The following is a 26,633-nucleotide window of genomic DNA, read 5'->3' on the forward strand; positions in this document are numbered from 1 at the left end:
ACAAATCCTGCTGATTAAAAGCATCTGCATCTCCTGCCAGACCTTATTCTGGCACTTTCCACTGGAGAGTGAACAAGACCTTGCTCTGGGGAAAACCCCAGTGTAGGAATAAGCTATTACAGAAAACTTAAGTGGGGCAGGATAAGTTTTATTTTAATACTGGGAAATTAAGGAGGAGTTGCTCAGATGAGAGGCACTGTAAAAGGTGGGCAGTCAAGGGCAACCAGCAAAAGCAAGAGCCCAGGATGGTGGTTGATCCTCCCAGATGACCTGGCCGAGAGTCACATATTGCACATCAAGAGAAACAGTTGTTAAAGGTGAGTTTTGAACAAGGGAAATAAGTGGTAGTCTCACATTCATTTGGTAAGTTATGACGGTTGGAGGAGCTCAGTCCTTGATTATTTTCACTGTGAAATGCTGTCAGTAGATAAAACTGTCCTTTTGGTTACAGCTAAGAAATTTCTCTTTGTGAATGATACTGCTTGTACACCAGGATCTTACTCTTCTGGCTGCTGTTAAATTGGCACAGCCACTGAAGTAAATGGAGTGATGATGTGACCAAGATCATAGAATCATGTTATGGTTGGGGTTGGAAGGGACCTTAAAGATCCTCAGATTCCAATCCTGCTGCCATGGGCAGGGACACCTTCCACTAGAGCAAGTTGCTCCAAGCACAGTCCAACCTGGCTTTGAACACTGCCAGGGACAGGGCACCCTCAGCTTCTCTGGGCAACCTGTGCCAATGTTGCACCGCCCTCCCAGGGAAGATCTGTCCCTTTGTATAAACATAGCACTTCCCACCCAGGGATCAAGGTGTACCAAATGGAGATGCCTTTTCCAGACCTCTCAGGTTGATCAAATGCAAGGTGAATTCACCCTTTTAGTTAATTCAGTGAAAACAGTCCCTGGCTATCATGAGTCTTTACCCATCCCCAGGTGATCCCGGTTGTGACAAACACAGGGAGTGTATTTGCACTCTAGTCTTAGGCTCTATATTTAGCTATGTGATACCGGGAAAGCCTTCTGTGATTAAGTGATGTTGACCGATACCGAAAGTAATTACAGCCATGATACACAGCAAGTGAGGTGCGTCACTGGGATTGGGTATTGCTGTGTCCAAAAAAGGGTCTGGGAGAGAGACTGAATTATGAAAGTGTACATGAATCATCAATACTGTGTTTTTGGGGAAAATGGGGGAAAGAAATGTTTAAACCAGAGGACTGTTGGTGAGGCACATAGGGTTACCTTTTCCCTGTTTGGTGTTTACTTCTGGGCACTACTTTCCAAATGATGTGTAACAAACTTCAGTATTAGGCATACCATTTTTAGAACTGATTTTTGAGACTCTAGGATAAATTATCTTGAGTGAGAGAAACATGTCCCTCATGGATGCTCTCTGATGGCAGGTACAAGCTTTATGAGAAGCAGAATTGCTCTGCTTTGGATGTGGGAATGGACTGGATGACTTTCCAAGGTCCCCTCCAGCTTGCTTGGTTGTCTCAAAAAGATGCAGAGGAAAAAAAAAAGGCTCTAGGAGACTTTGTTGTGTTCTCACAGTAGGTTGGATCTTCTTAAGAAGCAGCCTCACAGGCAAGTCTGTGTACACATGAGACCAAGCATCTGGGAGAGACCCAAAGGTCCTTGAGGAAGGGTGAATGTAGCCAGATGATAGTGGTCCACTTCTTCATGCTCCCTGATGACCTTCCACTTTCACCACCTCAATGTCACCCCACTGGGCTTCTTCTTAGGGTCCCTTCCTGGACCCTCCAGATGCCCTGTGTGAGTGTGGCACTGTTGAAACAGGGGTCATCATCTCCTTGGAGATCTGCTTTCCAGCAACATCCCTGTTTATTTTCTAACTGCAAACAGGTTGGCACCAGTGGAAAACTGGACTAGGAAGGAAGTGGTGAGGGATGTAGCAGAATGGGCAAAAAAGACATTACCCAACAAATTGATTTTCTGTGAAAAGGTCAGGTCTCTTATGTGCTCTTGTCTTACAGTAATACATAACGTGTCTGCTTTGCTATCATTCTTTGTCTAAACAAGTCCAAATTCATATTTGGATGAGAGGGATAAAGCAATAGCAAATGAGGATATACCTTTGCTTCTATTTTTTAACCTGATCTGCCTGCCAGATTTGGTCCTCCCAGAGCAAACTACAGGTTCACACCTTTCACTCTTTGGAAACTGTTGGCTTTCCTATGGGCTGCTAACCTGACCTCACCAAGCAGCAAGGTCCATCTGAACATTGATGCACTGTCCTTTGCTATATGCTATCCCCTTTTATACACTATCTTTTCCTTAAATGTTTTGGTTGAGCAAACAACCTCAGATAGAGGCGTGCTAATAAATGCCTCTCCACTTGGCTCAAAAGCATCATCCCTGCTAGAAAAGGATTAGGCTCTCAATTTCTATCTGTTTCATCCAATTTAAGCATGTCTGTGCTTGGTCTCCTGGAGTACATAGTCACTTCTGCAGAAGCTCTCCCCAAGCTGTTTCAGAGGGAACCACTGGTCCCCATCTGACCTGTGCCGGCTGCACCTCTGCCTGGAGGGAGAAGGTAAACAGAGAGCGAGGCGTTCACACCGTGCGTAACAAACGGCTCTTGGTACCGAGAGAGGAAAATTATCTCACCGAAACGGATAAAGGGAAAGGGTAGGCTTGTATGGTGTGGACCAGACCTCTCCTGACTCCTGTCTGTGACGTAGGCTGTGTTTCCAGCTAAAAGTCCCTTCTACCCTGGCTGCCTGCCCCAGACCTGGCTTGTGGAGGCTTGTGCACACCAAGGACCTGCCTACCGAGTGCTTGGTGCCATGCCGGTGACAATATGCCAGTCCATGGGCTTCGTGGTGTCCACTTTAGGAATAGGAGGCATCATTGCATCAACATGCATGGACCAGTGGAGCACCCAAGACCTGTACAATAACCCGGTGACTGCAGTGTTCAACTACCAGGGCCTCTGGCGCACATGTGTCCGGGAGAGCTCCGGCTTCACCGAATGCCGTGGCTACTTCACCATCCTGGGGCTGCCAGGTAGGGCTTGCTGGCCATTATGGCAGAGAGGTGGGAGGGCAGAGCCATGGGCGTGTGCCAGAAGCCATGCATGAGTGGTGGTGATGGGCGATTTTCGGTGCAGGGTGGGAATCCAAATTTTAGCCAAAAGAGACCTCACCCTGTTTGGATGACAGGTCCCTTGCAGGTATCTCAACCTGAACCCCTTCCCATGGCCAAGCTGAGGTTCAGCAAAACACATTACATCTGATTATGCATCAGGTTCCTGAGGTGTTGTCCAGGTAATAAGCTGGGGCAGTGGCTACTCTGTGGGGTGATCTTCCTGTGTGCTTGGGGTGGCTTAGGTACAAACTCCTACCTCAGCTGCATGCCTGTGTGTGGCTTCCCACCAGAAACCACTAATATTCTTGGCATCAGAGAAGATCCTTTTCTAAGAGGATATGTCACAGTTCAGCTCACAGTATTTCTTGTATGGGCTAACACTACCAGGCTGGATTTCTCCCTAATTCTCCTTTGGTTCCACTTTTTACTTCCATGAGTATCATTCCTGTCCTGGCTGTGCACAGACTATCTAGGGGTGCAAACAATTAGGTTACAACAGGATTATATGGGTTCTCTTCTTGCCTTAATACAGTGAGAAAAAAGGCACTTAGACTATTATATCCATCTGGCGTCTGTGCTTTGGCACAGCAAGAATGGAGGAAAGAAGCCAATTATATCAGCAAATCATTGCAGAAATCCTGAAAAATGGCATTTCCGAAGTACACACAAATAAACATTGTATGCAAAAATTGCTTCTTTCACCAGTAGCCTATCTCTGCACAAATCAAACCAGCATAACCTAATGCAGATGTGGCCTCAGACACCACTGGGAGAAGTGTTTAATCTCCTGAGCTGCATATCCATGTCACTCATCTCTGGATCCTCGTTCCCAACTGGTGTCTGACATTAGCTGTGCTGCAGCCTTGTCACGCAGGTGTCAGGGATGCCTGTGAGCATCTCCTTGTTGGAGAAACTCTCAGGGCTTTGAATGGCCTTGTTTGTTCATGCAGATTCCTGGCTGCAGACATACATCCTTTTTAGAAGGAGCCTGATTCTGCCTGAGCATCCAGTTGTGCAGCCCCTGGCAAAAGCTGTGTGCTGTATGAGTGAATGAAGGATGACATCCAAGGAAGGATATTTATGCAGGGCTTGTATTCACACACTGCTATCACAGTCAGCAAAGCTAAGCAGTTTCATCAAGAGAAAATGCGTGCAGCAAGGGGCAGAACAGGTTGGTAAAACTTGACTCCTGCAGGCTAATTGCTTACAGGGAAAGGGATAAAAGTTGCCATATGAGGAACAAATAGAGGTGTAAAAAGCAAACCCTCCCCTTGCACGCATACACCCATAACGCAGTGCAGAACTTCCTCAGTTCTTCAGCTCTAAAAGCTTAAAATTGCAGAAAATGTAACTCTGTAGAAGAAGCAATTAAACTTTTCAAGGCATCAGCTCTGGGAACTACTTTAATCATTGAAGAAACCAGAATACCTGAGATCTTGGGTTTTTGGGTTTGGTTTTTGGGTTTTTTTTTTTGTGTTCTTTTAAAATACCTCCACCACTAACCCCTCAGCATCACAGGAAAAAAAAGAGAGGGCATTTTTTTTTTTTTTTTTTTTTTTTTTCCAGTTTCCAAACCTCCAGATTGGTGTCTGTTGAGTAGGTATTTGTTTCCTAAAATGGAAATACACAGCAGTGTTGGGGGGATTAATTTCCTTCATTTACCAGATGGGCTGCAAAAGATGGGTTTACCTTCTTCAGCTACACCCAGCAAACTCTGTGGCTCCCTCCCAGTTGCAGATAGAAAAATGCACACTATCCGAAATGGTAGGATTTCTAATGAACCTGTCACCTTAGAGTGGAATTACTATGTGTGTTTGCTGGGCTTACTGCTGTCTCCTACAAAAAAGAATTTAAAAAAAGCCCAAAGAATAAAGCACAAGTTTAAGAAGTAGAAGCGAGTGTGATGCTGAACCCCTCAAAGTTGCTGTCCTCCTCCTCAGTGGTGGTGGAGAGTTGGTGCCTTCCCTGCTGGTGTGTAGGTATATGAATGTTTATGTGCTTGTCCCAGAGAGACACTTTTTGTGACTGGTGCTATCAGCACTGCCCTGCAAAGTAAGGTGGATTTTCTTTCTCTTTCTTTTTATTGAACAGGGCTTGCTCTTCCAAAGTTACCCCTTGCTCTTCCTCCTGCTTTTCCCTCCTGTTATATATTATCTGACAATTCCAGTCTCTGGAGAAGCTGGTGCAAAACCAAGTGCCTTTCTGCTGTGCTTTATAGATTGGCTTCTGTATCGTGAATTCATCTGCTCCTATGGGCATTTTTTCCCACCCACCACCAGCAGAAGGCAACTGTATCTCTATTGGGGGGAGGAACAACGCTAAAAAAAAATCAAACTATTAATTAGCTAAAGATATTATTAAAGTGGATCATCCCAGTGTTTATTTCAACAGTGCTGTGCCTTGATCTCCATTAAACCCCCCTTACTAACCACACCATAGTTAATGGTTTGTCAGCATTTCCATTATAAACCCCTATTTATTATTCTGACAATGGCAATTTATATTGGGAACAATAGTGCCAGAGTGAATAAAAATAATAGGATGCTAGCAAAGCAGCGAGGTGACCTGAGTACATCAATGAAGTTTTGGTTTCTGAGGATTTTTTTTTCCTCAATCCCTTGCTCCCATAGCAAAGATTAAACTTGCCTTGCCCATCATCGATCTTCAATTTAGTTGTAAATTTTAATTTCAAATAGGTGGAGGGAAAATCAAGATAATAGATGAAAATGGGAAATAATACAGGTAGCTTATGGGTTTTGCCCTTGCTGTTCAGCTATAAACAGTCAGTCTCTGGTGAAAAATGTCACTTGAGAACTAAGCCTGTTTGTTCTGATTATGCTTTCTCTTATTATTTTTTGCTACTTGCTTTGGTGTGTTGGTACACCTTATTGTGATTGTCTGGAGGACGCAATCTGAATTTGAACACACAAATAATAGACAAACAGCAGTAGCTGGGGTCTGACAAGGCTGGTAGTTTCACCTGCTCTGGAACAAAAGGCTGGTAGCTTGAAATACAAGAATATAGTTGCTTATCCAACAGCAAACTTTGAAAGTCTGAGAGCACCCTGTTAACCTTTTACAACTATTAAAAGGTTATATATTGCTAGGGTGGTCAGAGTAAATATAGGCCATGGGAATGTAACCATGAGTGTCCAGATTTTTGCAATCATGAGTATCTAGACTTTTGCATAAAACAACTGCTTTCAGTTTTGCTGGTGCAGGGTAGCAGAGATGAATACTTTTTCCCTGAGGGAGGTCTTAATGTTGGCGTATCTGGATTTTTTTCTTTTCTGTATCAATTCTGGATAAGGTTTTCTTTTATTTCATACAATCAACAGGTATTTTGTGGCATAACCTTAGTAAAACCCTTGCTCTGGGGATTTTGGAGGCAGGGCAGCCCACTGGCTGAGGAAGCAGTATCTCTGTTCCCTGGAACTGTTTCATGCCTGAAGTTTGTAAGTGGACTGCTGATTGCCATGTCATGATCCTCCACTGGTGATGGACATGGCAAAGTCTCTTCCAGGTTTCTACTTGAAATTTCTACTTGAAATTCTTTAACCCAGTTGGTTCAGCTCCACATTTTGAAATGTCTGCAGGCAACTGCTGTAACTTGCTTAAAGTCTTTTTAGACCAACTTTTGTGCATAGAAGGCTTTGGCTGGCCTACATGGCTGGAGACTTGATATAACCTACCAAGAGCATACGTGAATCTGTGGTGGGTTTGCACTCACAGCAGGAGCTGAAGGAGATGTGGAGATGGTGAAAGTGCTAATGTGAGGCTCTTAGAGAGGTCTTGGGCACCCCACTTCCCAGTGACACTCAGTGCGGAGAAGTGGCAGAGAGCCCAGCAGGAGGTGTCGGGAAGCTAGATGTATGCATCACATCCTTGCTACTGTCTTGTGCCTTTACACCATAAAAGGATGAGGGACAAGAAAATAATATTAAAAGATCTGGGCTGGAGGCCAGAGGAGGAGCAAGGCAAGGGAAATGGCAAGAGACTGTGGAGATTTGGAGCTGGACTACAGCCCATAGGCACATAGGGAAGGATGGAGTATCATGTACCCCAGCTCTGCTGGGTGACCTCAAAGGCCCCTCTGGACCACCTGAAGACAAATGGAGTAGAGTCGGTCTGAGCTAGGGTGGAGCTCCATGACCCCTTTTCCCACTGAGTTGCAGAAAAGCTAGTCAGCTCTTTACCTAGTTGATTCTACGATTCTTACGCTTATGACTTAAGAACAAGAGTTCTGTCATGCTTATGCTATGGACTGGTGTACCACACTCCTGGAGGCTGTGGTTGTCGCAGCAATGGAGGAACAGAAAGAGAAGGGTGGGTTTGCTTTGTTTCAGTCTGAACAAGCTGGAATTGGCTGGCAGGGTGTGAGCTATATTTGCAAATTTTAAAGTAAACAGGAGCTGTAGGTGATTTTTTTCTGGGAGAGGTGGTGATAACATTCAGGAATTGCAATGGGCCCAGTGAACGGTTTTGAGATAATATAGAGTCAATGCCTGGGTAGATAAAGCAAGTATGAGCTGAAATAAAGGTTACAGAGGGGAGTGGTCACAAAGAGCCCTTAATTTTCCCAGTTTCGGTGAACAACTGGAGATGTCCCAATACTCAGAGTGGGATACCTGTTCTCTGCTCCTTGGTGAGGAAGCTTGGCGTTTCAAGAGCTGTCTCCCCGCTATGCCCCTTCCTTAGATACTGCTCAGCCCTCTGGCCCAAGCATTCAACCACCTTGCTGGAGACTGAGCAACAGGAATATGCTTGGAGAAAGATAGTCATCCTTCAACCACTCCTGGCTGTAGACATCTCCCAGGGGTGGCTGGAGATGAGCATCATATTGTGGTAAAGATGCTTAGACATGTTCTACAGTTATCCTAACACCCAATCACTTTTTAGGTTGTGATCTGAGCCAACAGTTCAGATAAAACTCCCAGGTGATCTTGTGCTGGAAAAATGAGGTGATGAGGTTTTTTGCAAAGGGAAACATTTTTCCCTATCATGAGTGGCTCAGAAACAACCATTAAAAATAAACTTAAAATAAGAACATTTCAGGAAGGTGGTGAAAATAGGCTGGGGGAAAGATTGGGATGGAAACAAGTTTGTTTTTTCTCCAGAACTTTGCTTTGACAAACCACAAAGGAAGGTATCTGTGAGAGCTTTGAGTTTTCCAAGTGTTTACTAGTGTGATGCTAATCAGAGCATGAGAAATGGCAAGCAGCTAGTGCTGGGGTGCCCGGATAGCACCTTAGGCAATATTCTTAGGGCTGAGCAAATAGAATCCTTCAAAACACAATAATCCTTCAAAGACGACAACATCTGGAGTATGGAGCATGGTTTGGTGTTTGTTTGCCTCTTATCTAAGGACTACAGCATGACCGTCATCATTGAAGTTGCTTTCTCAGCTCTGTTTTGGGGAGGAGCGTGCATCAGGTTTCAGGGGGTAATATGCAACCCTGTACTGATTTATCCTTTTCAGATACCTGATTCAATCTGGCCCTTAAAATCAAAGACAGACTGATTCACCTGGGCTTTCTTGCATACCTGAAGGCTGCTGGTGATATTTTTTGACTGCTCCACCATTTCTCTGAGGTTTTGATGCCCTTGAGTAAGAGGGTTGATGATGATAAGTGACAACCCCCATCAGCAGGAGAAAACTATATCCCCAAGGAAAGGTTAACAAGTCTGCCTGGGTGGCAGACTCTGGCTCAGGGCAATCCAGGAGTTGGCCTTCTTTCTAACAGATGTGTTGGGAGGAGCAATGGGGCTTTGGGGTGTGAAATGGTGAAGGAGGAGAAGAGAAGGTCCTTATTGGCTTAAAGAGCTGCTTCCGCTGCATTGTAGCTGAAAGCAGCAGAAAGAGTTAGAGGAAGGAGTGGTGGTTCCCCTCCCAGCAAAGCAAACACATGAGCGTTGTGCATAGGAGATCCACCTCCACTGGTATTCATGCAACCACCCAATTAGCAGAAAAAACCCCAATAATTTCAATAATGGTAGAGTTTTTTGGGAATAAATATAGTGGGGAAAAAATGTTTCCCCTCTGTATTCACCTGCCTTTTCTTTTTCCTCCCCAGGGCTTACTTTTAGCCCTGCAAGTTGTTATACACTAATGATGAAGTGTCACACCACTTTGGCATAGGGGTTATGTCCCAGAGGAATGCTTGTCCCTGGGAACTGGTTTGAAGTGGTCTAGCCTAGAAAAGTGATGTCGTCTCTTACCACTAGATGGCAAAAAGGCAGCAAGTCCTGGACATTATGAGGAACAGGAGAGCTGCACAGGAGCATCAGGGCTTAGGTGCAACCAGCCTTTCTGGACTTGGACACAGTTCTGGCTGTGGAGCAGTGAAGGTTAAGGATGGAGAGCTGCCCATGTTACTTGTTTTAGCACTTACTGTCCTCCCGGCTTCTAGGTCCTCTGCAGCCTTGATTTGTCACAAAGAATTAGCCGAGATGAGGCATGTTAGTCAGCTTGCCCTCTCCTTCAATGAGGATGAGCAGCTCTTACCATGTCTGGTTCTGGAGGGTTTAATTCTGTGGTTTTTGCTCATGCTATTATTTTTGCCAGCAATTTGTGACCTCTAGATGTGTTGGAGCTAGTCCTTTCTCAGATATAAACTTGCTGAAGTCAGAGAAAACTACTAAATTTGAATAAAATTGCTGGAAGAAAAGACATCTTTATGCCTCCCCCAGGAGGGCTCTGGTGGCTCTGATTTCTGGCCACTAGACATGGAATTGCATTCTGGCTGCTACAGCAGAGTCCAGTGCAAAAGCAACTCTGCCTGCTGCCCACCAGCTTGATGTACAGCCATGAAATCAAAAGGGGTATCCTGGGTGGTTGTACTCCAGAAAGCAGAAGCAAGAGCCAACATGTGGTAAACCCACTGTAACTCATCCAGCCATAGAAATCAGCCTCTCCTCTCTTCCTGGTGGCTTTCACACTGCTTCACAACCAGGCAATGGTTTGACAGTGCCTGTGGCACAGAACAATATTGGGACTGGTTACAGCAGGAACTTGTTTCTAGGTCAGGGCTGAAGTAAATCAGTCAGAGCAGGGTATTAGATGAGAATAGATGAGCATTAAGTCTGGAAGGTCCTTGTAATTCATAACACTTCATCAGCAGAGTGGCACAGTAAATATATATTGCTCCCTTGAGTCCAGTACTTCACTGTACAAATAGATAATTAATTTCCTAATTTTTATATCCCCTAGCCTTTTTTTCCAGGACCATCCTCCCAGCCAATACAGACAAACCCCTGTAAAAAGGCACTTTCCAAATGGTCCCTTAGCCCTCCCTTTCCTTGTCCCCACACAGGTTTCAGTGGAGCCACATGACAGGTGATGGGGATGTGGGCAAGAGGAGAACAAGGTTGCAGGAGCTCTGCTGAATCAGTCTGGGGCTCTTAGCTTGGTGCCCTGGGTTGTGGCACGGTCATCATCCGAGGCAACCTTGTTGGTGCTTGAAGTGGCTGCAAGGAGTGGCCATGTTCCTGTTTGTTCCCTGGGTGGAGCTGGTGGCTCTGCATAGTTCACCACTGGCACCCCTATCTATCTCTGTGCCTCTTGTGAGGATGTCTGCAAGGGTGGCTGGGTGTAGAAGTGGTCTGGTGGCAGATCTATTCCCCATTTGCATAAGCAGAGGGCCAGGGAGGTGGTGACCTGGGCTAGGTGTTGAGTTCACCTGGGAATATTGTCCTTCCCTCTGTCCCTCTTAACATGTTTGCACTATGCCAAGCATTTGGAGTAGCCCAACGGATGTCAAAGGGTTTCGGTGGAGGGACAGCGCATGTTCCAAGTGGGTTGCCCAACACTCAAGGGAGCATGGCTGCTTAGCTGGGGAAGGACAAGCACTTCTAAAGGACAAAAACTCATATCTGAGGCCCTGCCAGCACAAACCTACCTGGCGAGAGTGAAACTGGACTATCTTGCAAAAACACTTTGAGTAAACACACTGCTCAATGGAAAGCATCTGATAAGAGCTGCTGCGTTTCTGGTGGCTCAGTCAAGAGGACTTCAGTGCTCCCATTAGGTCCGCAGCTTCATCAGGGCTGTCTCACCTCCTCTCTCTGAGGGAGACACCATGTCCACGACCATCTGCCAAGTGATGGGATTCATCGTTTCGTCACTGGGTGTTGCGGGGTGCATGGTGGCCACTGCCATGGATATGTGGAGCACGCAGGACTTGTATGACAACCCAGTCACAGCCGTCTTCCAATATCAGGGACTGTGGAGGAGCTGCGTGAGGCAGAGCTCCGGCTTTACAGAGTGCCGGCCATATTTCACCATTCTTGGGCTGCCAGGTAGGGGCAAAAGATGTACCAGGTTTAAACCAGGAGCTCTTCTGTAGCTCTGCACAGTTTTCATACAAAAGCAGGAGCAGGTATCTTAAAGCATTTAGCAAGGAATAAAATTTCCAGGCTTCTCAGTGTATGAGCATGAAGATATGTACATAATTTTTATCAAAATAATACCTTTATTCTGTGGAGGTTACAACTTGGGAGTGTGTGTAGGTGAGCTCTGGATGAGCGTCATGGGTTCAGCCCCATTGCATGATGACAGCATGATGAGGGCTTTTAGCTCTGTATCCTCCCTGTATGCATCAGGGATACCAACCTTTCTTCCCAACTGTGAGATAGGAGGGAGAGCTTTGTTGAAGACCACTGTATTGGCTGTCGTGGTTGCTTTTTGACCTTCCTGAGGAGTGTGATGGAATAAATGTGTTTCTCTGTAGCCAGCTTCAAGTTTGCTAGGTGAGTTTTGTTTCATTTGAAAGAGCAAAACTGATGATTGGGGTCACTTGTTTTAAAGAATAAAAAAAATGTTTATTAAACTTCATATACAAATGTTGATCAGTATATAGATATATCCTTATAATGCTGTGTGTAGGTGATGGTGTTTTAAAAGAGTGATGAGGCAATGGTAACCATATTTTGATGTCAATGTATCATAATCAAGATTTACTTCTTGTATTACTTTTAGATAATATAGCAATAGGGGAAACATGCAAAGCAATCACAGGCATTTTCTGTTGTGTCTGAGAGATTGTTTATCAGTTTTGTTCTCTTTACGTCTGTTTAGTTGATCAGTACCTTAAAACATAAAGAAGGCCTGTCCCTCCTTGAATTTGGTTTTACCCCTAAACTTTCTATATTTTATTAATTATAACTAGTTATAAAGTTAGATTTCCACTTTTGTGTTTTGTATTAGTAACAGAAATGCAGGTGATGTCAGTTTAGATGACTAAATTGTTTTACCACAACCACCTCTCACTACTCACATCAACAGCAGGGAAAAATACAGCTTTCCATTTTCACTTATATCTGATAAACACAGTGATGCAAACTGTGGTTTCAGATCACTGACATTTATTTTGGTGAATAAGCTTGCATTTTTAAGAATTTCTGTGCAAACCATCCATTTGTATGGAAATCAGGTGTGCAAAAGAGCAATCGTGTGCAGGTATTAAGCAAAGTTATCCTACAGCATGCAAAGTGTGTATGCAACAACAGCAAGTGGTTTCTGTGCTTGATTTTAGCTATAGGGCTGTTTGTTACCTAGTGTTCCTGGTTCCTGATACATTTTTTCCCCCCCTTAGTCTCCTATTTTGTTTGTCTAAGCCCTTCCACTCCTTCCTTCTAGGGGGAGGTCATTCACCTTTGGAAAGCCTCTCTATACAGAGGACTTTAGATGGATGCCAATATTCACTTGAAACTGCAGTGCTCACTTTCTAAACACCTCTCACTTTCAGTCCCATGAGCCAAGTGAAGAGGCCTTTATGCCACAGCAGACCTGGGAACAGTTTCTTCTCCTTTCTATCTCTTTGTGGAGATGGTACACACGTCAGCTTCATGGAGAGAGGAATTGCTGATGATGGCTATTTTGCATTTTCTCTATCGTGTCCTGCTGAGTTCCTCCCCTTTCCAACAGCTGCAGATTGTTCCTTTTCAATGGAGATTCACTACACTGGGACTTCAGTGCTCCAGCTGAAGAGCAATGTCCCAGGAGCTGTTTGGCTTGGCCTGCCTGTTGTGTCCTTCCACAGGTACCTAAGGCACTGGAAACGTCTCTCCTGGAAACCCACAATGTCTCTGTGAAGTGTTAGCTTTGGGTCACTTCTTGAAGGGTTGAGACCACCACAATGATGGTGCCTAGGAACCATAAGGTCTGTAGGAAGTATCCAAAAGAATGAAGTACTGTCTTGGGGACAAGAACCTTCCATCATGATCTATAGTGTCTTATGCTGCCTTGGAGTACAAGCCTCCTCTGCCTGTCCTGAAAAAAAAAAACAATTGCAAAGAAACTTAAAGTGACTGTAAAGACAAATGAATGTTGTGATTTTTCTTTTCTTTGCAGCTTTCTGCTTTGCATCAGGTGCTGTGTGAACAACCTTTGAGGGCTGATAAGGCGTATCCTCCAGCTTCTTGTTCTCTGATGAATAACTAATGAGCTTGCACCTGGGGGCTGATGAATGGGAGATTGAAAACCCCAGGCTCGTTAGCACTTATCAGCTGATAAGGGCAAATTGAGTCATAAGAACAGCAGCCCCAGTGGGACTGCCAAATGGGAGAAGGTGGTATATTCCCAACCTGTGGGATGGCAGACCTCCTGCTTCCTTGTACATCGTGGTGCCAGCATGGTTTGTGGTACCCCGCAGGCAAGGAGACCCACATGGGTACCCCAGCACTCACCCTTACCCTTCTGGGAGGGATTATAAACCATTCTTTCAACTTATGCAAGGCCAGTGGGCTCTGCTCCTTGCTCTCTGGCTCCAGTGTCTCCTGCTCCAGTTGGGCCATATGGGACCCTTGGGCACCATGGTCATCCTGGCCATCCCATAAAAACAGGTGACAGACAGATTGAATGAAGTCCCTGGGGCTGTAGAATGTGTTGCCCACTCTTCTCAGCTGGATGTGAACCCACATTATCTTCCCTGAAGATGGACAGTTATGTGGGGAGCATCAAAGCCAAACCCAGGGCTGCTAGAGCTCATGGAACAGCAAGAGGAGGCTGCAAAATGTCCCAGCCAAATCACAACAGCCCTTGAAATACTTTTGACCAGAGTCTCCTAGTGTTCTGCCAGCACTGGTGCCTCCCGTCTCTGCCACGTGCACAGGCAGGGAGGAGAAATGTCTGCAGCCAGCACTGAATTTCAGGCAAGATGGGACATGTGCCATCTTATTAGAAAATCACCTAGGTATTCAAGTGCACGGCATTTTCCCTTCACTTCTCCATTTTTAAAGGTGCGAGTTTCCCCTTGCTTTTCCCTCTACTTTTCTACTTCATCCAACAGGAATCTGGAGGGTTTTTGCCACCTTCTGCTGACTGAGAGCAAAGCGCTCAGCTCCCATGAGCATGACCCACCAACATCACAGCCTGCCTCCAACCAAGCATTCCCACCTTGATGGCAGGCTACTAAACAAATTCAGGGCTAGAGTATTTGTATGTTGTATTAATTAATGTAGACAGATTTATACAGGACTGACATTACAAATTACATAGAAATGATATGCTGGGGGAGGTCATTGCCAAAGCTTTGTTGCTATTTCTTGGTGTATGTGTAATGTTTGTCAAGGTGATTTTCCTCTTCTCCTGTGCCATGTGTTTTACTGTAAAGCAGGAACATACAGAACTCCATTTTGAGTCACACATTAGTTGGAAATAGCATGGATAGCTGGGTGGAGCTGCCTGCTTTCATCACTGCTTGGGGAGAATGAAAAAAGAAAGCTTTCTCAATCAATTTGGTTATGAAACCACTCTTATCCCAAATGTGCACAAGCTTGTCTCCATGAATTTCAGATGAATAAATCACAACTGTTGCCAATGAATATTTACAAAAATTTATGTCTAAGCCATCAAACTCTTGATAAACAGCCACATTTCCAGAGGTGCCCCAGATAACCCTGAGAATAGATCCAATGCCCATTTCCCAGGGTTTTCTTCTTTAGTATTTTTATTTTTAGACAGAAACAATCTTTTAAAACCTCATAGACTCTGACAAATGTCATTTCAGACACTCAGTGTGACTCTTGTTAATTTGTTTTGCAGCAATGTTCCAGGCTGTGAGGGCCCTCATGATCGTGGGTATTGTCCTGGGCATCCTTGGCCTCCTTGTGTGCATTTTTGCTCTGAAATGCATCCGTATTGGCAACATGGAGGATTCTGCAAAAGCCACCATGACTCTGACCTCCGGCATCATGTTTATTGTTGCTGGTAAGTGGGTGGTGGTGTGTCCTTCATGCATAAGTCATTTCAATTGCCTGGAATTGAGTACCGGGCAAGCCCTTACACACTTCTGGTCATAGGTAGCAAATGCTCTGGAGTAACCCAAAGCACTGATGCTTGCATGAAGTTATTGATGTTTACCTTCCAGCCTGGCCTCCTGGGGTCAAATGGTTTCTACTCTGTTTAGTAAAAGAAAATCAGAAGTTTACATGTGACAGAACATGGGAGGCTGAAAAAACAACCCGCAGATGAAAAAAAAAAAATGTCTCTCTTATTTTGTTGTATGTATACTGTTGTCATGTGTTAATATAAATATCCTTTATTTATACATTTTTTTGAAGGTTTTGAAGAACCTTAGGCTTTATATATAGCAATTTTATGAAGACTCTCAGGGCTGTAATAGCTTAGCTTGTAATTTTTAAATACCTTGGGTTATCAGGAAGGCTGTAGGAATGCCCAGTGTTGCCCAGCTACCTTGAAACTGCAAAATGCTTAATACACCACTTACAGGTTTTCCCACAATTTTTTGCAGATAAGTAGTCAAATCAAATCCATATCTTAGTTAAGCGAAGGAGAATGTCTCTATTTAAAATTCTTATAGTTGAATGGCACTTAACTTTTGTTGGGATATGAGACTTGCAAAATGACTTAAAGATGTACAAGAAGTACAAGTTTGAAAGAGAAAGCCACCTTCAGCAATACAGAATAATAAAAAAATTAAAATAATTAAAACAGTGAAACAGCAAATGATAATGCCATTGCTGTCAGGCTGGGCATCACAATGATCACCTTTGCAGGTGAGTGAAAGAAGTTCCTGCTCTGGAGTCTGGTCTTCCAGGCTGCCTGCAGTCAGGCAGGCATCACTACCTAGTGATAAAACAATTGTAACTCCTCTTCCACGTGAGAGAGAGGGTGTTTTCCCATGCAAAAAGTAATTTCTGTTATGGAATTTTTTGGCCATGTTCTTCAACGTAAAACAATCTCCTAGAACTGAACTACTGAGTAATTTCAGCAGCTAAAATGATCTGTTCATTAAACTCATTTTCTGTGAGAGAACACTTCTTATGAAGGTACATACCAACATACAAAGCAGTGTCTCAGCCACCCTTCCAGAGCTTTAAGGTGTTTCCCCAAGGCCAAAGGTGACTGCTTGAACCATGTGGGTCTCAGTCTGTCTCTCTGTCTGATCTCAGGCCTGTGTGCCATCACTGGAGTGTCCGTGTTTGCCAATATGCTGGTCACAAACTTCTGGATGTCCACAGCCAACATGTACCAAGGAATTCAGAATGTCCAGAACAGGTAGGTGGTCAACTGGCTTAGGATGCTCCTCAGTGCAGATCTCACTTGGGGCCAGGGTGGGCTTCAGCTGAAGGAAAGGCAAACTCCGGGTGCATATTAGTCTGGTCCTAGGACTTGGAAGATTTATTGAGTCTATCTCTTATCTGCATTGGAAATAATTTGTCCAAGCACATTGGCTGGGATTTCTCTGTCCACACAGCTCAAGAAGGAGGTAGAGAGTCCATTGAGGATGAGCCTGCAAGTGGGATGGTGCTCACAGGAACTTCTGCAGGACCAAAGGGAGAATGATAATGTTCAGTGCGCTTCAGAAGCATCAGACTAGAACATTGTCACAGCCCTTACCAGCAACGTCTCTGTGTTTTGCAGGTATACCTTTGGCTCAGCCCTCTTTGTTGGCTGGGTGGCAGGTGGTCTGGCCCTCGTAGGAGGCATCATGATGTGTCTTGCTTGCAGAGGGCTGATTCCAGAAGAATCCCGGTAAGCTTATTTGTGGTATACATAGGAAGGCATTGCAGGAAACCTTGGGTGTCAAGACAGCATACAGACAGCACGTCACAGGATATGGCTGTGCATAATGTCCCTGCTGCAAGGGTTACCATGATGACACACCTGTTTGCCAGGTCAAAAGTAATCGTTTCCCTTCCCTGACTACATGACTTATAAACAAATAGAGAGGGCAGGCGAGACCAACCTTAAAAGCTAAATGTGCAGTGTGCTGGCTAAGTCAGGCCCTTTAATTGAAGCTTTAATTGCAAATTGCATAGCATGTCATCAGCAGGTCTAGATTGCATCCACTGAGCTGTGATTTACATCAGGTAGGGCTTTGTAAACCTATGTAGCTGGTTATTGTAGGTGGGTCTTTCACTCAGTCAAGGATTTACTCATGAGAAAGAAAGTCTAAGTTTATTAAAAAACATGAAAGAGACTTGCAGCCTACCATGGATGGTTTGCTCTGAGCTCATTGAGTGTCTCCAGGTTATGACACAGCACAGTTGCCTAAAATCCAATGGCAAATAGGAACAGAGGGTGCAACACCAGGTAGTCACAGACCTTCCAGATGACTGATCCCATTCTTTGTGTCTCTTTCAGTTACAAAGCAGTATCCTACAATGCATCGGGACCGAATATCTCCTACAGAACAGGGCCGTATAAAGTTGCTTCAGGGTATGAACCTGAAACGAAGATTAGGAAGGGTACAGGATACGAAGAAGCTGCTCGAAGTGAGGATGGAAGACGCTCGTACCCTTCAAAACATGACTATGTCTAGTAGACGTTCTGGGCTTGAGTTGCACTACCTATTATAAAATAGTTTTACCTTCAGAAGCAAGAAGTACGTGCAAACAAAGCAGTTTGTAAATAGGATTATGTTTTCTACCACATTTCCACTACTCTGAGGTTTTATCCTAGCTTGTTATGAACATTGGTTTTGTTTGACTACCTGTTAGTATGCCTACCATAAGGAGGTCTATAAAAAAAATTAATGCTCTCAGAGTAGAACAGTTTGCTCTTATTTTATGTTATAAACTCTGATATCCAGGACCAGGATTATGCCTTGTACCCTTTTCTAATAGGTCAAAATTCCCATTTAATAATAGCCCAGATGTAAAAGCAATGCTACCCCATTGCCTTCTTCCCTTTGATCAGGTTTTCATGCAATTTGTCAGTGTCATCCCCTACTTTTTCAGAGTCTGGAGAGGTGAACAGTATCCTGTGACCTCAGTGTTCTCTAATCATCAGAAAAAACAGTGTTTTGCTGAAATGATAGTGTACCTTTGCTCTGGTTTTGACACTTGAGGCTTTGAGGTTTGTTTGTTTGATTTTTGGGGTTTTTTTAACAGGTTGAAAAGCAAAAATTATAATCTAATACTCGCCTATATTATTCTGCTGTGTACTTTAAGTAAATTCAGTTGTATCCCTCTGGCTGTGGCTAATGCATACAGACCCCACTGTCATGGTGTTTTCCTCCACAGTTACTCTTTCTACTCAGACACACCTTTGCTTTGCTGGTTGTACTACAATGCTGATCTGCTGTGATATTTAATCTGGTTTATGTCACTTAGACGTTCACTATAACCTGTGGTACAAAGTGTATTTATTTCTTCTGATCTCTCCAGGGAATATGTATAATCCATTGTTATTCCTATGCTAGGTATTTGCTGTAATAGCTGAAAACCTCTGTGTGCCACTGGCATTAAAAAGTCATCTTTAATGAAGCTAGATTCTAATTCTCATTTAGAATTAATTAGAGTTACATTTGGAGCAGGAATCCCAGGGAGCATTAGATGTGTAACTCCATACTGACATAGTGACTTTCTTGTGTTAATTCTTCCCCCAGTGATGTGAAGATTAACTCCTTAGTGGGGCATTGCCTCTTCTAGCCAATCCATCAGAGAGGAAGTTTATTTGAAGGGGTCAGAGGAAGAAACACAAGAGCTTACGTGGGAGGGGAGAGCTGTGTGCCTTTAGCAGGTCCTCCCAAGTGGCTTCCAACATCTTACCGAAGTTCTGGGAAGTACCTATGAGCAGAATGAAGGGGGTACTGAGACCTAAGATAGAAAGAAGACGTCCAAAACCTCCAAAGCAGCCATTTTTGATAGCTATCTGCAATAGGTTTTAGCCCCAGTTGTAATGATTTTAAGTTCTCTGTAGGAGTTCATCTAGCTGGCATCTCTGGTGGCTTGTATGAACGGGGGGCGTGGGCAGCCTGTCTCACTGAACACTAGTGCTCTTGGTAAGGGTGAGCACAAACCATGCCAGCTCTCCACCACCACATGGAAGCACGGTTCCAGCGCAGGTCCAGGAGACGTGGATTGGCTGCACCTCGGGCAGGTCAGTGAGAGGAGAAGTTAATGTCTGGTAAGGTGCATTGCCAGGGGCTATGGCTGGAGGAGATGGCCACCCACCCTGGTGAGAAGAGTTTCCACTCAGCAGAAAATCTTGGTCCCATCTCAGGCTGGATGTTGGCCCCTGCTGCCACCTGGGATAAATCTCTGCTGGATGTCAGTGCTGACTCTCCCTTTCATACTAGAGAAAGACTTGTTTTAAGGATCTGTGTTTAAAGGAGAACTATTTAGCTTTGCAGAGGTAAATCTTGCCCTATTTTAAAAATACTCATACTCTTTACAATGGTTTTGTTCCCATCTCTCAATGTAGACATAACTTTTCTGCCTTTTTTTTTTTTTTTTTTTTGCATGCTGGATTTTGCTGGATTTATTCTTTTGTTAGTTATTTTTTTTACATTAATATTAAAAACAAAAAAGTCTTTAAGACCAAAATCACTGTTTTATCTTTTTCTCTCCTTGTCACAAGCAGCAGCTACTGATCTTCCTGCTCAGCTAAACTCACCCCAGCTTTGGGTTCTGCAGATTCTTGGGAGCAGTATAGGCAAGTATGTGTGGTTGAGAGAAAAAATAGAAGACGATTATTTTTAGTTCTTTGTAAGATAGTTAGCTATATGCTGAGACAATGTACCAGAAAAGCAGATGAAGAAGCATCAGGGAACACCAACCCACTGATGCAACAAGTCCTTGCTGAGACCCTGACCTTGCTGAGGAATACAGTTCAGCAAGTGTGTGGCTCTTTTTGGGTTTGAGACTACTTTGGTCAGGCCAGTATCTGCCTGACTTTCAAGGTAGCAATTAAACACTTCTAAATACTTCATTGTTCTTGGAAGGGCAGAAAAATTGCTGGTATGCTTTCACTCCTGCCAGCCTCCACTGAAAAGGGGCTGAAAAGCACAGGAATGTTTAATTTAGATAGGAAACACATAAGTGGTGGTGGTTAGGTAAAGATACACAGGGTAATGAAAAATACAGAAAAAAGCCCAGAAAAATTTGAAATACAAGTTTCCAACTGCACTAGAGCAAAAAAAGGTGCACATGTAAAATCACAAGTAAGCACCTTTGAAAGTTACATTTAATTTTTATGCAACACAAATACTCTGACAAACTCACCGAGCCAGCTACCTCTCAGTTTCACTTTGATGTGTGCAAGTGTGTAGATGACAAGATTGCAGGCAGGAGCATTATGGAGAGCAGCAGAGAGCTGCGAGAGAGCTGTAGCGGGAATTCTTGCCCTCAGTTGATTTCTGATCTTCCGACATCGGTTTTCATTTCCTTACCTTCACTGAAAACCTGCAGTATGAAAAATTTAATGCAGTGAACTTCACTGGAAAAAAGAAAAATCAAATTCCAAAGCAGAGAATAATTTACTTATGAGCCTGTTTGCAGTGTAGCAACACCTGCTATTACAGCTGTTCCCCTCTGTTTCTGGCCATAATGGACCTTATCTTGTGGTGGGTAGTACCATGAGTGGTACTGGGGGAATGACAGGGGGAGAACCAGCAGCTGCAGCCATGGAGCTATGGTTCCTGCTGCAGAAAGCACTTCTGTCCATGTCCCTGTCTTGGGACATGGGCCCAAATATCCCCTTTTCAGCTGTACTGATCCATCTCCTGAAAGACCTGCAGCTGAAACCACCAGCTTAGGGAAAGCTCTGGGTCTTTACAGTGAAACAAGTTCCCTTTCCCAGGCTTTTTCTTCTGCAGCCCTGCTAGAAAATATGTGGATACCCTAATTATTTATTGGAGTTTGGAAAAAAAAGAAGATCCAAAAGGCCCCCTAGGATGACTCAGCATTGTCTTGGAGGCAGCTCATTGTGTCCCAGTGCTGTTCTAATGCCCATATGCAAAGGACACAAAACCCTATGGCTCGTGGTGCTAAGGGCCAGCTACATAGGGAGGGGGTATGCCCAGTCTATATGCTGTCTGGGGAGCACCCTGGGGTCACCCACCCAAAACACAGGCTCTGCACCCTATGCTGTTCACTGCAGGGAGGCATTTAGGGATGAATTTAGGCTCAGAAACTCAGCACCAAATGTGTCACTGAGTTGCTGAAAGAAGCAGCATATTGCTTGCACCCTGTCATCCTGCAGGCAGAAACTCCTGGAGAGTATGGTGCCATTTCAAGGCATGCAGAGGAATACCATCCTGCTTTTCTGCCTGGCTGGAGTTTGGGAGGAGCAACTAAATATTTGCTGGGCTGGACTCGGCTTGCTGATTTGACCCATCACACAGCAACAGGAGGTTTGTGCCTCTAGAAGTCTTTGGCTGAGTAAAACCTGGAAATAATTGTTGGAACCCAGATATGCAGATTTCTTGGGCCTCATGAATAAATCCTGTATTTCCTCCTGCTGTTGCTACTGGTGAGGGAGGAAAGACTCACCCCCCCACCAATTATTTTGCCTTTATTGATAATGCACTGTGGGGCAAAGGATGCATTTGATAGCTCTTGCAGAGCCAAGGGAGATAAGTCAGGGAAACCGACTGGTGATGTGTGTGGGTGCATGTGTGCCTACACTCAGAAATGGGTTTGTTTCCATAAATTTGATTGTCTTCTGGAAAATGCATATCCTGTTTCGGAGAAGCTAATTAAATATAGGCTCATCTACTAGAGCAAGTGGTGAAAAGGCTGTGTGTATTATCTGCCAGAAGAGCTCTATATAGATTCTTTCTGAGCTTCTGCAACATTTATAAGTGTATAAGAGCACGGTAGATTTGCGTGGACTTTGACCAAGGGAAGCAAAGACGCGTATCTGAAGCTACAAATTGGACTATGAGATAAGAACTCTCCTGAAATCTATATGCAATTAAAAGCCCAATCTTCCTTCCTATAGTGACAAGGTTATTGCTTTTATGTAGCTGAACAGAGATGAATGAGCCTATGGATTAATAGCACTAAGATTTATGACTCTGTGCTTGCCCCAAATATTATGGGAGAATATCTCTCTGGGTGAGAAATTCTAGCTGAATAAATTTGACAGGATTTTTCTTTTCCTTTATTTTTTTCCAGCTTGGTATTATTTGGGAGAGTTGTGCTGCATTCAGAGATCGTTAGAGCTGTGATTTGAATATCTACTAATTGTCCCATATATATTCATGCCTTATAGGAGTATTGCTGATAACTAGAGCCCTACAAAGACAAATGTCAATGAGAAAAACAAAACTCAAAGTATGGTATTTTAAAGACCATGACAATTTAATGGCATTAAACTCTTGGCAAGGGCCTGACCAATGATTTCAGTGTAGCTGTGTTGCTTTGTCCACTTGAGAAGGGCGTCATGCCTATGCCTAAATGGATGTCCTAAATGGTACGGCACCGTTACAGTACCTACAAGCTGGAAGCTGGTTGTGCCTGCATCAGCTGGGATAATGTTTATAAAACCATCTCTTCAATTTGCCGTGACAGTGCAAAAGGCCCTTTTGCAGAGGAAAATCCTGATTTGCATAATTTCTCCTTCATTAAATTGGTTAGTTCTTTATCTTGCTGGCTCTGAACATGTTTCACTGTTCCCAGACTCTGAGAGACTTCATCCCAGAGACAATGAAGCCAAAGGAGTCACTTCTAGTAGGAGAATTCAGGTGTCAGCAATTGGGGAAGACCATGGAAAACCATCCATGCTGTGCTGAACTTGAAGACAAGGTTGAAATGTTAAGAGGAAAACAAAAAGCTGCAGGAATTTAAGGGTAGAAGTTTGGGTATAGGAGGGATGGGGTTACATGCCCATATGGGGTACGCAGGTCAGGTAAGGGGTGAGGACTGGAAAACTATGCCCAGGAAAAAGCATGGGCACTGGACAGACCCTGCTCCTCCAAATCATGCCTTGATGCTTGGGTTGCATCTTCCATCATTTAACAAAACTTCAAGGGTATTTTTAGCTTTTCAGGAAAAGCCTCTGGGTGTTAAGCAGCATGGACAGGCATGTGTGCTCCAGGCCCATGGACCAAGCCTGCTTCACCACCCTCTTCACTGCACATGAGCAAGCAGAAGGCTGGTGGCTGGATTTGACCCGAGGAACAGGTGGGAAGACTTGAGAGGTAAGGGAATGTGTTGTCAGGATCTGAGAAGCGCTGGCAGCATGAGGGAAGGGTGCCTGTGGTTTGCCTGCAGCAGCCTCCCCGTTGCTTTCCCTGATAACAAAGTTGCCTTGTCTTGTGGCATTGCAGCATCCTCACAGATTGAGGGAAATTAATTTTAGAGGCAGCTCTTGTTCCATTGTTGTTTTCCTGCGGGAAAAGCTGAGTTTGTTTCCTTAATGCAGTCACAAAGAAATCTTTGTGCAAATGAAACATCAGGACACCCATCTGCCTATTTAACTTTGGCTGCAAATGAGAGTTCCCACTTGCACTTCTGACTTTCTTTTCCACTGTGTGCTTTCTGTTGGCTTTGTTTAGTTCTGCTTTGTTTTGCATTCAGGCTGCAGTAATCCACCTGACTGGGGAGCATCTCTGCTGCTTCCCATTGGTTTGGTATCGTGCAGCCCAGCACTGACAGCAATGTGGTCCAATTTGGTGTCATCAAGAAAGTATCCTAAAAAGGGGTACACAAGCAGTTGCTTTATCTCAGAAGATGTCCATAAAGCAATGGCAGGGGTGGGGGGAGGGAAGAATTGAAAAAAATACTTAAAAAAAAATAATTTCTTTTCTGGATAGGACACATTGATGATGGAGCTGATATCAGAATTGCTTTTCCCTTTCATCTTCTCCTCTCAGAGCCCATCACCTGTGATAACCGAAGGTGAATCTTTATGGCTTTTCCATGCCCTTCGTGCATCTTTTGCCATGTAGCTTTGTCTGCATATATGTTAATGTATTTGTGAGAGTATGAGTGTCAGCTTTCTCTTAGCCCAAGGCTCTCAGCTATTTTTGGAGTTTCCCAAACTTAGGGGACGCTTTTTCCCCACCTTTCTGTCACCATCTGGACTTGGTGTTGAGTGCATGAAGCTCACTGACTCAGAAACACCTCAGGTGTGAAAATTGTTAGTAAAACAAGTGTAAGAGCAATTCATGCACTGGTCAGGGGGAGAATACGTGCAGGAACAGCAAGAGCAGCCACACCTGGGGCTGGCAGGGTTTGATCAGCAGCCAGCAGAATGGATGTGATTTAGATTTTAGTGCTGGGCAGGGTACCTGCCTTGGCACTGAGTTTGCCACGTGGTCAAGGTGAAAGAGACTCTTCTTTCTGCCCTTTTGCTACCTGTTTGCTGGTTTGGGCAGAAATTTATTTCACCATTGGTACAGGAAAACATCCCTCCTTTATTTAATTCATTAAAAGCAGTGTTTGTTATGATCAACACTCACCAAAAAGAACAGCTGTTAAATTAAGCATAAAGTAACACATCTGGCAATAGCACTGTAAGCGACAAAAAACACAAGCCAGGTATAGTTCTTAAAACTTGAACTATTAAAATGGAAAAGAATCATTTTCAAGGTATGGAGCTACAGAGCCATGCCCTATGGGTGTGTATAAGCACACAGGTGAGAGTACATACCAGGTGACATGGGGATTTGCAAAATATGGGGAGTAAACGGGGTCTGCATGTTTGTGAACAGTTTGCTGAAATTATATTAATTTACCCTGTTCTGCTCAGCCCTGGTTGGGCTTTCTGCTCCCTAGCATTAAAACCCACATACAAATGTTAGAAATGGGGAATAGAAGTCTGAACAAGCAGTGGAATGGATTAGAAAAGAGAAGATAAATGGAGAAGTGCCAGTTTTTCCCACTGCATTTTCCAAAATGTCATACTTTTAAGGGATCAGGATCATAAGCGCACTGCTCCAAATGTACAAAATACAGAGAGGATTAGGTAAATGAACTTAATCTGCACAGATGAGCAGTATCAGCAGAGTTTAGCCATGTGGTCATGTTTAGAGTGAAAGAACTATCCTTTGGGTTGGAGTTTCCATCTATTCAAGATGGAAAGGAAGAAGGAATCGGCAAGTTGTGGCTTGTTACTCTGTCTGTCCAAGTGCATTCAGGCCAGGCTCCCCCTAGAGCAGAAATCGAGACCTTTTCTGTCACCTTCAAAGAGCACCCACAAAGAGAGATGCAGGAAGAAGGAAAGCTGCTTTCTCCCCTTCCTGACTCTCTTTTCTGGACTGCTTTAAAGAATAAAACCCCCCCACACAAGTGCTAGGCTGTGTCTGGTGCAGAGAGTTGGCTTCAGCCTGTGGGATGCAAAGCTCATGGGTTTTGAGGCTCCAAAAAACTCATGGCACTGTCAGACATTGTGTTACTGCTTAACGTGCGTGATGAAGGGATAGCAAAAATCACTGCTTTTCAGACCACGCAGCATTTATGCTCCTTGCTGTGACCCACAGTGGCTGTCCAGGGAGGACGCAACTCCCTGTGTTGTCTGGGAAAGCCCCAATAGTGTGGTATTCCCAAAGAGGAGCGGCCCTGGGAAGGCTGAAGAGCAGCTCCTGCCCGTTTCTGGTCTTGTGGCACCACCCAGTGGCTGCTGGCAAAGCGTTGTCTCATCCATGTCACCACGTGTTATCCCCTTGCAGCCCGGCTCTGCAGGGCCGTGGGGACCGAGGTGGTTCCCAGAACATCAGTGATGGCTTGGCTAGGCCCTCCAGGAAAGAGGTCTGCAGGTCACTGCTGTCACCTGCAAACTGGAGAGGAGCACAGAGAGAGTGAAGGGGAGCAGCAAGGTGGGACCCACCACACAGATTTGTATCCTGTGCACCCCCCTCCCCAGGTCAACTGGGATTTGAAATAGATTTTACCCAAGGAAGGCCAGCATTTGTGCTTTTTAATATATAGATATATATTTTTTTCCTAAAAAACCCAATTTGATTACATCAGCTCTCTCTCCCTCATAAATTGAGGTTATGTTTAAGTCCTGTTTTACTAATTTAATCATTTTGCCATTGCATCGCTCCAATTATCTCTAGATTTGTTTCAGAGACCTTTTCTCAATTTGATTCTCTGACGCTTACTGTTTTGCTCCAAATTACATGAATCCTGATTCCCACCCCCTACAAAGAGGGTGAGTGGATAAACATTTGCCGACATGAATAGCTCCAGAAAGGACGCCTTCAACATCAGCGTGAGAGGAAACACAGCATCCAGGAGCCTCAATTCTGAGCAGAAAGAGCCACTGAGGGAGCCTCAACCAAGCCAAGTTGACGGTCCTACACCTGGGTGGGGGCAATCCC

The 26,633-nt window shown here is 44.4% G+C and overlaps 2 protein-coding genes across 3 annotated transcripts in view; one reads left to right on the forward strand and one right to left on the reverse strand.

Annotated features, from left to right (window-relative positions):
- Window positions 1–2,813: 2,813 nt before the first annotated feature.
- Window positions 2,814–17,900, forward strand: CLDN18 (claudin 18). 2 transcript variants are annotated; one of them, XM_010011981.1, is made up of 5 exons: window positions 2,814–3,033; window positions 15,158–15,322; window positions 16,528–16,633; window positions 17,000–17,110; window positions 17,723–17,900. In XM_010011981.1, the coding sequence occupies exons 1-5, from the start codon at window positions 2,814–2,816 to the stop codon at window positions 17,898–17,900; spliced, it is 780 nt and encodes a 259-aa protein (XP_010010283.1). The 2 variants fall into 2 exon arrangements, with proteins under 2 accessions (XP_010010283.1, XP_010010282.1); XM_010011980.1 differs by lacking the exon at window positions 2,814–3,033 and adding an exon at window positions 11,193–11,412.
- Window positions 17,901–23,860: 5,960 nt separating this feature from the next.
- The window catches only part of DZIP1L (DAZ interacting zinc finger protein 1-like), a 17,458-nt gene continuing 14,685 nt past the window's right edge, over window positions 23,861–26,633 (reverse strand). Inside the window, exon 13 of the mRNA XM_010011982.1 lies at window positions 23,861–24,000. Within this exon, the coding sequence (XP_010010284.1) occupies window positions 23,861–24,000 (140 nt within the window). The remainder of the gene's footprint in view (window positions 24,001–26,633) is intronic.

The sequence above is a fragment of the Nestor notabilis genome, unplaced genomic scaffold (assembly GCF_000696875.1).
Source record: "Nestor notabilis isolate BGI_N333 unplaced genomic scaffold, ASM69687v1 scaffold293, whole genome shotgun sequence".
NCBI lineage: Eukaryota > Metazoa > Chordata > Aves > Psittaciformes > Psittacidae > Nestor > Nestor notabilis.

What these genes read in the sequence shown, in the direction of transcription:
- CLDN18 (XM_010011981.1), top strand. Translation starts at nt 2,814, where the DNA reads ATGCCGGTGACAATATGCCAGTCCATGGGCTTCGTGGTGTCCACTTTA. An exon ending in CACCATCCTGGGGCTGCCAG is followed by an intron (nt 3,034 to 15,157) that starts GTAGGGCTTGCT and finishes TTTGTTTTGCAG; the next exon opens with CAATGTTCCAGGCTGTGAGG. An exon ending in ATTCAGAATGTCCAGAACAG is followed by an intron (nt 16,634 to 16,999) that starts GTAGGTGGTCAA and finishes TGTGTTTTGCAG; the next exon opens with GTATACCTTTGGCTCAGCCC.